This window comes from Neocloeon triangulifer, unplaced genomic scaffold, assembly GCF_031216515.1.
Source record: "Neocloeon triangulifer isolate White Clay Creek 2 clone unplaced genomic scaffold, ASM3121651v1 ptg000003l, whole genome shotgun sequence".
NCBI classification, from domain to species: Eukaryota; Metazoa; Arthropoda; class Insecta; order Ephemeroptera; family Baetidae; genus Neocloeon; species Neocloeon triangulifer.
Genome location: NW_026775546.1, coordinates 9909599 through 9924709, shown reverse-complemented (window position 1 = coordinate 9924709; position 15111 = coordinate 9909599). Strand labels below are relative to the sequence as shown.

Below are 15111 nucleotides of genomic sequence, written 5' to 3'. Positions count from 1 at the left end.
TGATTTTAATCTGCTTTGGGAGTTTATTGGAAAACAATTTCAAGTCTTAAATACATTTCTTCCGACTTCTTTATTTAGAAAATTAATCTCTGGATCACAATGAAAGGTTTTACAACTAGCATGGCTAATAAGTGTCATGCCGACGGACAAAATGCGCCACAGTGGTTGGCACGATGCCTACATAAGGGATTTTGTGGTTGACAACCACTGATGCTGCCAAGCATCGAAGGGACATGTGCTGCATGAGTGGTAGCGTGCATGCAGGGTTGGCCTTCAAGGTTGTGGCGGGTGTCTCGCCGAGGTTGTTCTGGTGGTCGATGTGAGCACCGTTGTCCAGCAGCAGTTTCACAAACTGATAAAAAATTATTTTAAAAATAATTAGCCACAGTCACAAGGTTAAATGAAATAATTACCTCTTGATTGTAATTAGTAGGTAACGCAACAAAATGAAGAGGGGTGCAATGTCTGTAGTTTCGAGATACAACGTTGGCGCCACACTCAATGAGCAATCTGGCCACGGAGGCACTGGGAAAAACGTATCCACTATCTTCGGCGAAATATGTGCTCTTGATGGTGTTGTTCTTGGTTGCAACCAAGTGCAAAAGAGAATCTCCGTGCGTCGACCGTGGGTCACATTTCACGGCCTCCCTCACTAACTCTCTAAAAATTTGAAAAGAAAATAAATTGAAGACTAAAATATAATTGATTTTGTCAAAACTTCATACCGCGTAGCAGATTTGTCGTTGTCAGTCTCAGAGATAGCAATTAAAAGGTGGATCAGGTGCGTCATGCACTTGAGAATTCTATCGAAAGACTCCTGCTGCCTTTTGTGTACAGGTTCAACTGCCAGAAGTTGCTTTGAAGTGTTGAGTTCCTTGACTATCACCAGAGTTGTGTTAAACACATCGCTAAATCTGAAAAAGAGCAAATTTGTTAAGTAAAAATTTCCGAGCTTATGTTCAAATCCTCACTTAAGTTGCTCATTGAACTGGGGTGCCTGTTGGGCCCACGGTTGGTTCTGGTTTCCAGCCCTCCGTTCGTGGAGGTCGAGATAGAGCCTGACGAGCGCCTGCGCCGTGAAGCATGTGTCGTTAAAGAGAATCGAGTCCTTGGCCACTCGAACTTCGAGTGCGTATCTCCACAGGTCGATGCAGCGCTGGTACTGAAGGGCGTCTGCATAGGCAGCGCCGCGGTACATCAGCCGGAAAAGCATGTCTTTGTGATACACACCAAGGATCCTTTCACAAACCTAAAACGAAATTTTAAAAAGATAAGTGTCAATTTCCTTAATGACCTCAAAATTCTTTTAAATCTCTGATTTATTTTCACCCAAAAAATTACAATTAATAAATTTTGATTAACCCACCAGCAGGGACTGGATCCTCATTTCGTCGACATCAAGCGAAATGCTGCGCAAATCCTCCTCAGTCTCGAACTCTGTGGTGTAGTTATATGCAGCCCTGGACGAAGCCAGCTGCTGACAATGCGGGTTGGCCCTGTTTTTTGGGTAAAGGTTGTACGTGTTCCTGAGGTCGGTGGCTCTTTCCCAGTAATAGAGCGCCATCTGCGTGTCGTTGTGCTCGTCCAAATAAGTCGAACCCATCAACTCGAGCGCGTCGGCGATTCTCTCAAAGGGGTAGTTGTAGCTTTCGACGAGCAGGTCAAAAATCAGGGTGGCACCCTTCAGACACGCCGTTTGGAGGGCGTCGTCGTTGTACCTGCTGCGATAAAAAGGGTTTGCTCCGTAGGCCAGGAGGAGTTTTGTCGTCTCAAGGCGGTGCTCCTGGATGGCATAGTGAAGGGCAGTTTTGTGTTGGATATCCCTCGTGTTGACCTGAAATAATTTATTTCTTTAATAATAAATTTTATTCAATAATAAAAATAATGATAATAAAATAATTAAATGAACAAATTTTTATATGTCATTGCAAATTTCATAAAATTGTACTTAGTTTATTTAATGTCGAAGGTGAGCTCTGCATGATTAATTTCGTTGTCACTTTGTAATGAATTTCAACTAGAGCTCGGTCTAAAAAGAAGACCTCTGCTGTGCTAGCAACTCTCTAATGTCCTAACATTCTTTGCTCGGCTTGGTTCGCATTATTAGGCAGCCCGTAATAATTATTATCGTTGCATCGCCCGACGTGTTTAGCAAGCTGTGGCCTTCGTCCACCGTGCGGCTGCTTCGACTAAACAATCACGAGAGAAGCACTCGATTTGGCGATCCAAGTCGCAATATTGTCCAATCGAAAGCAAACCTTCGGCTCACTGAAGCGTGAAAATTCTCAATTTAAAGCAGTGAATAAAATATTAATTTGCTTAAATTTTAATGAGAAGAAGTAAATAATTATTACTAGTATTGAAATTAAAAATTATAACGTAATTTTGATTGAAAATGGCACATAAAAAAACTAATAAAATAATGTGAGCCACAATTATTCATTCATATTTTTTTTTTTTTTAATTTTAAAAATGGGGATTTTGTAACAATTTTATTTTGTCACAAATGATGAAAAATTTCACTGTCGTAAAATAAAATGTTAAAATCAATTTTTAGGAAATTAAATCAAAAATTTCTTTAAGAAATCCCAGCGTAAAAGTGTAAATATTTTACTGGCATCAAACAGTATCATCTTTCGACAAAATGACTCACAATAAAAACGTGATTTTCTTGTCATTGCCTATCAAATAATGAAAAAAAATCTTACAAAGCCAATAAACTGAGTGACCTGTGACCTTATCCTTATTTTTTTTATCATGGTTTCTTTTCATCATGTGGTTAAAAAAATATGGATTATTATTTTGATTACTGTGCCTTATTTGGTTTTTTAAATTTATTTCGAAGTTTAGACCAAAAATTGCACTTTAATTAGGTTAAACTAAAAATGAAAGAATAGCAAAATATCTTTGAATCAAAATATTACAACATTTTAGTTTTAAGTTCACTTAAGTTTTGCTATGATTTTTTTCAGTCTTTAAAGGTGTAATTTTCACTTAAATAAAAGCCATTTATAAAACGCACCTCTGCACCGTTCTCGAGGAGGAGTTTGCAGAGATGCACGGACTGGACGGAGTTGATGAGGCAGGTGCCGCCGTTGTAGTTGGCGCGGTGGATGTCGGCGCCGTTCTCGACCAGCAGCTGGACGACGTCAACGTGCGTCATGAAGCAGGCGCTGCGGACGGGCGTCGAGCCAGAGTCAGACACGGCGTTGACGTCCGCTTTGTGCTCCAACAGGCACTTGATGACCTCGAGGCGGCCCGACACGGCCGCGCACCAAAGGGGTGTCACGCAGTGCACCGACCGGTCGTCCGGCACCTCGAACAGGCCGCGCTGCTCCACGTCCGCGTCACACACCGTCAGCAAATAATCGACCATCTCCGCGTGGCCGCGCTTGCACGCCACGAACAGCGGCGCGCATCCGTGCTGCGTCCGACTCACGATCTCCTGAGAACAAAAACAACAAAAAATTAATTAACAAAATCTGAAAACTCTTATATCATAAAGTAATAAAAATTAATATGTAAGTTATTCTAAAATAAAACGAAAAGATATTGTGATGAAAATTAAAATTTATAATAAAGAAACTCTAAATTGAAAAATTGAAAATTCTGGCTCACCTCTTGAATCTGTTAATTTAGTATGTTTTTAATATTTATTTTAAATTAAATTTATTTATATTTTAAAGATTAAAACTATCAGAATTTTGAAAAAAAATCTTTTTCCAGAGCCAGGGTGAAAGGAGTGTAGGATGGATTTTTATTGTTGGAAATTTCAATGATTAGGGCTGCGCTGGAATTTGCCTGGTTCTGATGGAAACTGTTAACATCAGCAGCGTAGACAAAATTAAAATAGAATGCTTGCAATTTCTTCTTCTTTCATAATGATCAATTGAAGTTAAATTTTACGAAGCAAAAAAAAAAAAAAGATTTATAAAAATTTATTAATTTTATTATAAGAACATTTGCAATTGATTGCAATTCAGTCAGAACTTCCTGCATCTCCTTGGACTTGATCAAGATTTTATCTTTATTTCTCTATCTCTTTCTAGTCATATTTGCAAGTACGAGTATATTTTTTGCATAAACAAGTGACTCTCGAGGTTGCACTCGGCGATCGATTAACAAGTCATCAGAGCGACAACTGTGAATCAGCGTTGCATAAAGAAAGAGCTGCTGAAATTATGTCAAGCAGCTGACACACGACAAACGAAATCGGCCAACTTTCCGGCTCGGCTCTCGTTACAAAAGCGGCGGCGGCGCTATTAGATAACAACAGGCAAAGCAAACGCGACAAGCACGCTAGGTTGCAAAATTTTCGGGATGTTTAGAAAGTTTGATAAAAATGGTCCAAATCATTGGGAAATTCTGCTATCTCTCCTGATAACGGTAAATATTTTTTTTACAAAAAAATCAATGTTTTATATAAAATAAAATTGTAAAAAATTTTGCAACAATTCTTTCCACTGTTTGCATCTTGTTGAATTTGCTTATTGTTAACCTTGGAGGATATCTTTGCACAAATGACAAAGGTTGAAATAAATTGCCAGTTCATATCGCAATTTAAACACTGTTCTGATGCAAGTCAAGTAATTAATTAAATTTGCGTGTTATGCAAGTGCCACGATAAAATTGAAATTTATAAAAAGAGAAATTAAAAATTATCAAGAAAGCGTTTTACGTAATTGTTGAACTTTAATCTGCTATCAGCTGCCCAGCGCCGGGTCAATGTCCCCTTTCCACGTTTGGTTCAAAAGGAAGTTTGATTGTTTCCTAATATCTATTAAACTTTCTTTCGCTTTCTTTGATATTTATTTCATTTATCAACAAATTTCCAACCTCATATCAAAGTTTTGCCTACAGTCTGGATTTGAAATATACACGACTAAGAAATATAATACTTTGCAGTTTTCACGTGAATCATGTGATCAATATTTAATTGGTTCAAAATGAATTTAAATTACTTTCTTATAACATGCTTGTTCTTGAAGAATAATAAAATTAATAGATAGCGTTTTTCGCGTTTTTTTAACAAGCAAAACCAGTTTTGATATTTCATAAAAAAAAAATAATGATAAAAATTCAAGTAGGCAAATTTGAATATTTTAAATTTCATTTCAAATTTACAAAATTAAAACAATTTTGACTGTTTTTCTTACAAAAATGTTCACAATTTTTATGTAAAAACATCTCTTAAATTTTGAATATTGAAAAAACTTTTTTTCGTTTAAAAAAAATACAAATTTTTGTTCATTTCCAAGAAAAGACTCTTCTGTATAGTAAAACTAAATAGCAATATATAAGATTGATATTGAACTAATTTTATGAATACAAATTTTTAATTATTTACAATTTTTTTAATAAGTATGAGAAAAAAACTCGTGCTTTTCAAGATATTTGAATTAACAAAAATTAAATGAAACAAAATTTAAACATGGATTTAAAAATTATAAACTGTCAAAACACAATTTTAACTTCGAAAATCAAACACCTATCTTACGAAATTAATTTTGCAGGCTATAATTTAAAAAAAAAAACGGTTTAAGGGTTGAAATCATTACCAAAAAAGTATAATTATTAATGTGTATGATAGTTAAAATTTGTTGTCGCACGTGATTTTTCATTCCAAGTAAAATTTGAGCTCTATCAAATATTTCGTGAACCAAATTCCGACACTTGGAGAGAAAATTTGGTTGAAAATAGAATCGAAAAATGCCAAAATTTTAGTTTTGAACAAATATTTCTTCAAATTGATGAAATTTTAATTTTTTTGTAAAAAGCAGTAAAAAAAATTATAATGGAAATAATTATAGATTTTCTTTTCATTTATCATAAAATTTTTTTGCCCATCTCAATTTAATTTATTAATTTTTTTTTTTAATTTTTTTTGGGTTTGCGAGTCAGGAAGTGAACGGTGAGGCGCGAGGCAAAGGTCTCGGCCGCCGCCTGTGGCTCTCAGGGTCAGTTACCTTTCGATAGGCGCGCGGAAATCGCTCGAGCCTGGTCCTGATGGAGAGGCTGAGTCTGGAGCCGGGCGCGTTGTGTCGGCATTCGGCGTGCAGATCGGCGAACACGCTCTCCATCTGCGCCGTCAGGTCCACCTTGCTGGCGATCCACATTTTCAGTTTGCCCGGCGACTGTTTGCAGCTGAACAGTTTGTTGAGCGACGAGCAACGCTTCATCAAAACAATGATTTAAGCGATCGGCTCCTCGAATTTCTCTCACACTTTCCGCAAGCACGAACTGAAATCTCCGTTTGCACCTGGTGCAGGTGGCAAAAGGTCATCGGGGGCGGATCCGGGGGCGAAAACCACCTTCGGCGGCAATAATGGCACCTGACTTGGTCTGATTTCGCTCCTCCGGACACCTGCCGACTGTTCAGACGTCCATGTTGGAATGCCGTCGCGATTTTGCTCGGCGAACCGAGGCTCGCGCTGGCGGTGGTGCTGCCAACCTAACAGAACTTTAAAAACATTCGTACCTTCTCTATAAAAGGTAAAATTAAAGATATATGTCAACATAAATTTTATTTTGAATATATTATTAAAAATAAAAATAGTTTTAATCAATTTCAGAGGGAATTGTGTTCATTTTAACAGTCAAACAATTTAGAGATGTTTTTGCACTGTTGGTAACTTTGCAACTTTAGTGCGAAGACCGCGAATGGCCTTCGGTGAAAAGTGCGATATATTATTTCCCCGGAAATACGCAAAAGTCAATTGCAAATTTTTATGAGGCTTTTCAGGGAATTTTCCAGAGAAATTATAATTTTATACAAACTAAAAATCCCATGGTGGTGATGGATAATTTTAATGCTAATGAAATCAATATGAAATTGGATAAAAAAATTGTAATGTTTGTATGAAAAACTCCATTCCTTATTATTCGTCAATATTATTTTGTATTCACAATTTCTTTGAATCTGGGCTTTTCATATAAATTTTATTTCACTTTCGAATGAAAAGAGTTGATATTATTTCTCACTATTTGATTATTTTCTAATACAAACGCATTTAATTCCTGGTTGATATAAATCCAATTTAGTGGCCGACCAAAGCATTATTTCATGAGTTTCGTGGCAAAAGAAGAGAGATGAGTGAAAGTAAAGTTAATTCACCTGTGGGCCGAGTAGAAACCAATTTCTCATTAAAGTCTTGATTGCACTGCTGCACAAGGCACGCTCGTCTCCGCGGGCAAATGAAGGCAAAAATAGCCGTGGCTAATTTTATAACATGAAGTGGTAATCGCTGTCGTGAAAATGCAACGAGCCAAAACAGTTTTATTATAAGAAAAGGGAATCATGGTTTCTCACTGAATGTTGACTTTAAATAGAAAAATTTATAATTATAATTCAAGAGGTGTCAAATTTCTAAGAATTCTAAAGTAAAAATGTCATTGAGGTAAAAATAAAATTGATCCTAAAGTTAAGAGAGGATCACAAAATTTTTAAATAAAATTTACTCCTAAAAAACAATTAATCTCTGGCTTATTTTGTTAAATATATAAAAAATAAATTATATCAGAAATAAAAAAGAAAAATAAGTTATGAAAATAAAAAATATGTATATAAAGTGGCTTATTTTAATTTTCAAACTGTGAAATCTTTCTGGATTCTTTTTTTATGTTCTTGTTTTTTCCCTCGCATCGGTTGACCTTTGTTTGAATGTTTGGGCTCTTTTTGGAGGCAGAGCGCGAAGTAGGAAATGGGTTGATGGGGCGGACTCGCGGATTTTCGGCCAAGATGAACTACCAAATATGGTCGAAATTGCGACAGCGCTTGAATGTGAGGCTGAAAGTCTCAAATATTGCGGCCTTGATCATCTCTCTTCTCTCCGAACGAGAGAGCCTAGCAGTTTTTATTTACAGCCTGCGCGCCTTCCTTCCGCGTGTAATGCAGATTGACCTTGTCAGGCAACACACTACTTGTTTTCAGCATTTAAAGTCGCCTCACACACAGCTGCACAAGGCGGAAAAGAAATAAAAGCGACGATCGCGTCATTTTTCATTAGCGCCTTTGGAATATCACGCCATTAATTCAACCCAATTTATTAAGCCCATTGTAAGTTTTGTTCGCTCTATGAGTAAAAAATTAATCATGTTCTTCAATTGAAAATTTTGATTATTATTAACCGTTTGGAATTATCTGCAAGGTTCCTTAAAACAAACATTACACATATTTTTATTATATTTATGAAGTAATTCCTGGGTTATATCTTTATAACTTTTCTAAACTTGTCCTTGCACTATCAATTAATTTTTTAATCTTATTAATCCTAATGACCTCTACGTCCAAATTTTTTTTTATAAATACAATTTTAAAGCGCACTTTTTCCTCACAAGATTGATAGTAAAATTGGCTTTTAATAAATGGGTTAACTGAGTTGACTGTTTTGAAAAAAAAGTAGTTTCATAAAGGTTTAAAAAATGATTGAATACTTTATTTTATTTTTTATAGGAAGTTCAGAGGAAGTCTGTGATCACGAAACGCATGCAAAATGTCTTATTTTTGCGTCATCATCATAAACTTCATTTTATTTTAAAGATTTAAGTTTTTATACCATAAACAATTAATTAGTTGGCGCCTTATGTGTCACTTTGAAATAAATAATAATAATAAAAAAAAATACCCCAATAATTATATGATTCGAGCTAGCCTCCCGCTAGCTCAAAAAGGGGAAAAAGGGGCAAAAGCTGTCAAGACACTTTTGCGTTGGCCCGACAAAAAATAACAATAAAACACTGATTCGCTCATTTTTGTATACAAAAAAAGTTGGGTTTTGTCCACTTTCTATTCCTCTTAAGACTAAAAATATAATTAATTTCTAGTGAGAGTGAAAACGTATAAATGACTAATAATGACAAATTTTATAACGCTAATTTATTCATATAATTAACCTTTGGGAATCGTATTAATTGTGGGAGTTGGAAGCAGAGGTGCTTGCACTTTTCAAGAAAAATAAGACAAAAGATGAGAGTTCGTTGGTTTTTCGTACGGCGAATAGAGTGAGAAAGGAAGATTATACGGGAAAAGCGGTCGCTTCTCTTCGTCGCGCGAAATTGCTCTCGTCGCCCGTTTGTTTTTTTTCTCAGCACGCAACTCGCGGCTTGGAGCTGAAGGAGTTGCGATTGTGCCGTTATAATAATGAGAGAGACACATTTATAGAAACGCATTGTCCGCGCTCAGCGTCACCGCGCATCTCAATTGCAGCACAATTACCTTTGCGATCAGAGCTAGGAAAGGAACAAAGAGAGACGAGGCACTTTCCGCATTTTTATATTGCATCCTGATTATTTTCTTTTGCCGCATGAGTGATGCGCGATCTTGACAAAGAAGCAATCCTTTTTTGGATTCTCTGATCTTCCGGTATTAAAAAAGTATTGATTGAAGATATTTTATTTCCAGTTGTAAAAATTGTAAACTTTTTCAAAATATCCATCGTTTTTTATATTTGATTTTTAGTTTACATTGGAGAAGGAGATATTTATACATAAATAAAAAGATATTTAATACATATTTCAATTGGAATATATTAAGATCGTTTTTCTAATTTTTAAGGATTGAAGAATTTTAAATCAAAATATAAGATAAAAATAACTTCAAGAAAGATTTTTTAATCTGATGTGATACTGATAAATAATAAAGGAGCTTGGTGAATTTCTCGATAGACACTGCACTTTATATTTGTGATGAAAAACTTTCTTTCTCCATTTGTCAGTTTACAGGGAGTTCGCCTGAAAATACTGTTTATCTTTCGACTGCAGGCAGCTTCAGCGCACCGGAACTAACGGTAGGCCGTCAAGCGGAGATTTGAAGAGAAAGCCTTTCGGCGCTAATTGCCTTTGCAAACTGCCTGCATGCTCTTCGGCAATTTGGCCTGGTACCGCAGAAAGTGAAAAAAATCTCGACTGGCTTATACAATAATAGCCAGTGTTCTCGCTTTCGGAATTATCGAGAGGCGAAAATATGAGTCAGAAAAAAATTACGAAATCCTTCGCAACTTAAAAATACACAAAAATTGTACTGATGAAAAAATTTTCGCTGCAAACAAAAATTCCATCAACTTTTTTTCCACTTTGCTGTTTCTTAAAGTATGAATTAATTGCGATGAATACAATAGAAAACACCAGTAATTGTTGGAAGTTGTTGCGTGCCCGCGCCACTTGTTAGCCTTCTCGTCTCGTCTGCAAAGTGAGTTTTCAACACCTGAAATGCGTGTTTTACGTAGTGAACCGCACATTGTTAATGTTCGTATTTACGAAACTAGCCTTTGCGGTTGTGTCAAGTACTGGGGCTCTTTCCACTTGACGGCTTCCCTTTTCTAACCTCCAAAGATTAAATTTCTACCGGCAAAGAGTAAAAAAATCTATGTGGTTTCACAGAATTTTAAATAGTAACAATCAACAAACACCAAAATAGGCAATCCGGATTTAATACTAAATTTTTATTTCAAGACATGAACTTTTGAAAATTAAGCTTTAACCCATCAAAATAACATAATACTTTTTAAAATTGTTGGGTAAATTTTATACAGATGTAAAATTTAGTTACGACAAATTACTAGAATTGAGTAAATTTATTTTACAAATAAAATTTTAAATCGGCTTTTTAATTTGAACTTTTTTGTGAACTTCCAAAATTTAACTAAAACAAATTTTGAATTATATAAACCTCCAAAATATAAATTTGAAATGAGTTGATTATTATAATATTAATATCTTTTTAAATTTCGAGGTCTTTTCAACGTAGAGCAAACTGAACCGACGTATTGTGGCTATAAATAAACTGCATTGCACTCCCAGAATAATTTCGCGCAAAACACCAGCATCAAAGTGCCGAGAGAGCACCGACATTGAGCGTCTCCTTGATGAGCCTTTGTTTTGCCGCAATATAATTAAAGGACGCGAGGCTTTGTTTATTGGCGCTTTGTGTATCAACAACTGGCAATAAAAACGGTTGACGCCAAATTCTCAAGTAAGAAATATATAGAGGCTGCATACTTGCTTTAGTTAAAAAAAATGATAGAATTGTGCCCGCGGAGACCGAGTTTTTTATGTACTGTCTTCACTTGACTCACCTTGAACCTGCGCCTAATTCGCTCTGATGCTAATCTTCACAATTTGCATAATTATCCTGATCTCTGTGCAAAAAAAAAACAATATAAGAGCAGCATATAATTTTCACACGCATGTTTATCGAGGGTGAATATCACGGCGCGTTCTTGAATAATTTCAAAGGGCATTAAGGATTTATTTCACGATTCTTCAGCAGAAAAAAGCAATGAAAATTTCGCATGAAAAAACTATTTATGATTTTTATCTTTATAAAAATAATCCTTTGTTTAGAGAAAAAAAAATGATATCAAAAAGATAATTAAACGATTTCATCTGGAAAATTTTAATTGAAGAAACTAGTTTTCTAGATAATAGGGCGGGATAATTCCTTTGGTAAACAGGAATAATATCACAAAGTTGCAAAATATACAACGTGGCTAGAAATAATCGCACGTTTCGCAGCGGGAGCGCCTCTCCAGCAGCGGCTGCACAAATTGCGTCGTTATTGAGAAATTCTACTTGCGATTATTAATATTAGTTTGTAGTCATCAAGGGAAGTTTAGCTGACACGAAAGAAAACCCTATTACACAAAGCGACTCATTTCAAAGTCAGCAGGATATAAAAATAAGCGCAGATTTTTTTATGACTGATTTAATTAGGAAATTTAATCTTGCAGGCAAGTGAAACGGATAGTTATTTCAAATTTATGAGGAAATAAACTTTTTTAAATAAGTATACTAGATCATTAAGTTGGTGAGACTCTAATTAGTTACAATTACTAATCTGTACTGGAAACAGACTTTTATTAAATAGACAGACAAAGTAAAGGAAGGTGTACACGGTCTATATATGGATTTCAGGTTTGTTTTTTAAAGATAAAACTTATCACGCAATAAGAATAAAATTATTCAATTATTCAATTTGCAATAGCCTAAAAAGACATTTATATGTTTAAATAAGAAGGAAGAATGAAGCATGGGCTTTGAAAGTTAAAACAAAAAATCTTAAAATATTTCATACAAATAAAAGATTCCTTGAATATATCTTTAAATTTTTGCTCGAGATTTTAATAAAACACTTCTAAAATGCCTGAATCAGCCTGAATCTTTTTAACATAAAATTAAAAACTATATTCCAGTCTACCTTGAATACTAAAGCTTTAAAAGGATGAACTTTTTCCATTTTGGCCTTTTAAAATGATAAAGTTTATATATGAGGAAGGAGGGAATTAATTTAATTATTCGTGCAGCGAGTTTATGACGCATCCCTCATAAACCGCAGTATTCATTTCATTAAAAATTTAAAGCATTTATTTTTTTTTGCAACCTTTGTTTTCTAATAATGAGTCACCTGAGAACATCACGGGAATAAATTTTTTGCAAGCTCTGCTCAAAAATAATTAAAGGGTCGTTTACACACATTTTTTGCACCTGGGCAGGAAATAAACTTTGTCGTCTGCTCTTCGAGAGGGGTAACTGAACTTGTAGTTCAAAATAGGAATGGAACAACTATTGTCCGCGTGGAGGCGGCAGTTAATAAATTCTTCCCTGCTCAAAGGTCAACAGGTGGAGTGTTTGAGATGACCAAAGATTGACGTGTGTCCGTGTGTGACAACTTGACGCAAGGAATAAAAAACGAGAACACAAGGAAGTGAAAAAAGCGGACGCCTAATTGAACAGGGAATATCTAGCTCGGTTGACTCATTAGCGTTTCCTGCCTGCTCGCTTATTCATTTTACTATTTTGTAAATAAAAACAACGGGGCTCACAATCAGTGGAGAACAGGATCTATCCTGTTTTCGCTATAAATACCGAAAAAAGATTTTCCTTAAAACTTAAAAAATCGAGAAATTTCATATTCAATTATGTTCGTTACTTTTTTTGCGACAAAGACAAATTAATGCATAAAATAAAATTGGAAATATTAATTAGAAAAAAAAATAATATATAGTATAAATGTCATCAAAATAGTTTTCCGTCAGTAAAAATTTTTGTATTGACCGAGAAGAATAAATAATAATAATAAAAAAAAAACTATTAAAGCTGATTTAGTATTTTCTTTTCAAAATAAAGTTTGCTTTACAATAGATAATCCTCTTTTAAATTTTTAAAACATAATAATTACCTACACAAATAATGGAAATTTGTATTGATAATGCAATATTTTGTTATAATTATGAATTATGATTCTGTTGGGAAAAAATGCTTTATGAGATTAAAAATAAAATTGAAAATTAATTTCAAATTTTTTAGACAGATCTCAGTAAATCATAAATTAAATACGTTTGTAGATTTTCCGTCTCAAAATTTGCAATGGAGAAGTTTAAAAAGCAAGGCACAAGTTCAAAAATACGCGCAAAGAGAATTTCCGTTTCATCTTCGCGCGCGCTATTCTTCGTTCATGGTCAAGGCCTTCGGTGCTCACAGACGGCTAATTGGACAAAGTTGATGAGGCCACCTTTCTTTAATGCCGGTTCCCAGCACTGTAACTTAAGTGGCAGCACCGGCCTTAAAAAAACGAACAGAATTAACTCTTTTATTGTCGTCAGGTGGCGTAGAGAATTGCGATTGGGGATTTTCTTTATTTTATCCTTTCAGACATACAAACTCAATTATTCATTTAAACTAATTGTAAATTCACATTATAGAAGATGAGAAATTAAATTGCTTTTCTTAGTATTAAAAAAATATTTATTCATATTATAATAATCGATAACAATAAATATTATTTTTTTTTAAATGATATAAAGTAAGATTTTTTTATTACCAACAATTTATAAGTTTCTTTTCTTTTATAGTTCTTTTCCTTTTCACATTATTAACAAAAATAATTTCAAACTATTTTCTTCATTTTAATCATTACTTCAATGAAAGAAGGAATGGTAATTTTTTCTCACTTATCATAAATAGTTACCTAAACTAAATTATTCCAAGATTTATTGTAATACATGGTGATTGTAGTGTATGAAATTAAAATAATACATTTTTTTTTAGTTTGCATTTGCACACAAGCAAACAACTTTCATACTTTTTAGTTTTTTGTTTAATTTTCTTTTTTTAAGAGAGAGTGTGAAATACAGAAATCAGGAATTTCTCATGAGATCTAGATGTTATATTTTGGCGTCCATTGCCCCTAGCAAGGCAACGCAAAGTCAGCTGCAGTTGCGAAATATTTACGACGCGCATTAAATTGTAAGATCTCAAGTTGGCTTTTGAAGTGCAGTTTACAATACTAGACTTTTCTACGTAGTCAATTACTAATCATGGGAAAAGAGCGCATCAAAATTGTTAAGTCATTTTATTTTGAAGCAAAAAACGTAACAAAACTACTAATTATTAAAATAATTTTACCAAAATTAATTTTACGTGAAAAATTAAGAAAATATTAGCGTCCTCTAGGCTTGATTTAAGAGGTTTAAAGACGTTTAAAGCTGATTTAAGACCAAAATTTAATTCATAAAAATTTTATATTAGAAATAATGACTTAAATGAGATTTAATAGTAAAAAGAGGAAGCATATTCATGATTTTACTTTTATTTTAATAAAATACTGTTCTAGCTAAGCAATAGTTTTATTGAGTTTTACTTTTATCAAAATATGCGCATTTATATTGTGCTTATGTTTTATTAAAATTTTAAAAAGAAAGTTCTAAAAAAAAATTATTCTGGCTTGAATGAGGGGTGTTAATTATGTTTCTTCAAAAATATACTGACTAGTTTTGAGATCGCGAAAACTGCAACTATGCCACAGTTCACATAAATTTTTGAAGTAAAGTAAATGCAGTGAAGAAAAGTTTATATTTGAAAAATTTTCTCTTCGTCGTTAGCTAACGAGAAATTCTTCCATTAGTGCAAGAGCCTTAATTAGTTTAGCACTTATTTGTTGACCTGCCCCAAAAACACGTAGAGAGATTTTCGCGAGAGAGGAGCAGCAAGTTACCGCACTTTCTTCTTTGAAAGATAAAAAAAAATAAAGAGTGACTTTGGCTCATCAAAAGAAAATCCTCAAGGGAGAATGAGTAAAAGTAAAAGCGTACATCAGCTGGAAATATTCGTTTTTTC

At 34.2% G+C, this 15111-nt stretch overlaps 1 protein-coding gene across 1 annotated transcript; it reads right to left on the bottom strand.

Annotated features, from left to right (window-relative positions):
• Positions 1–46: 46 nt before the first annotated feature.
• Positions 47–6416, bottom strand: LOC132205565 (protein fem-1 homolog C). Its single transcript, XM_059634660.1, has 7 exons — positions 5967–6416; positions 3023–3445; positions 1367–1834; positions 972–1249; positions 726–914; positions 414–660; positions 47–352 (listed from the first exon to the last, which is right to left on the bottom strand). Exons 1-7 carry the CDS (start codon positions 6177–6179, stop codon positions 125–127), a joined length of 2046 nt encoding a protein of 681 aa, XP_059490643.1. The 5' UTR covers positions 6180–6416; the 3' UTR covers positions 47–124.
• Positions 6417–15111: the final 8695 nt, after the last annotated feature.

Excerpts from the sequence above, each read along its gene's own strand:
- LOC132205565 (XM_059634660.1), bottom strand. The coding sequence starts at position 6,179 with ATGAAGCGTTGCTCGTCGCTCAACAAACTGTTCAGCTGCAAACAGTCG. Across the intron at positions 1,835-3,022 it reads TCCTCGAGAACGGTGCAGAG|GTCAACACGAGGGATATCCA; the intron begins GTGCGTTTTATA and ends AAATTATTTCAG. Across the intron at positions 915-971 it reads CAGTTCAATGAGCAACTTAA|ATTTAGCGATGTGTTTAACA; the intron begins GTGAGGATTTGA and ends GCTCTTTTTCAG.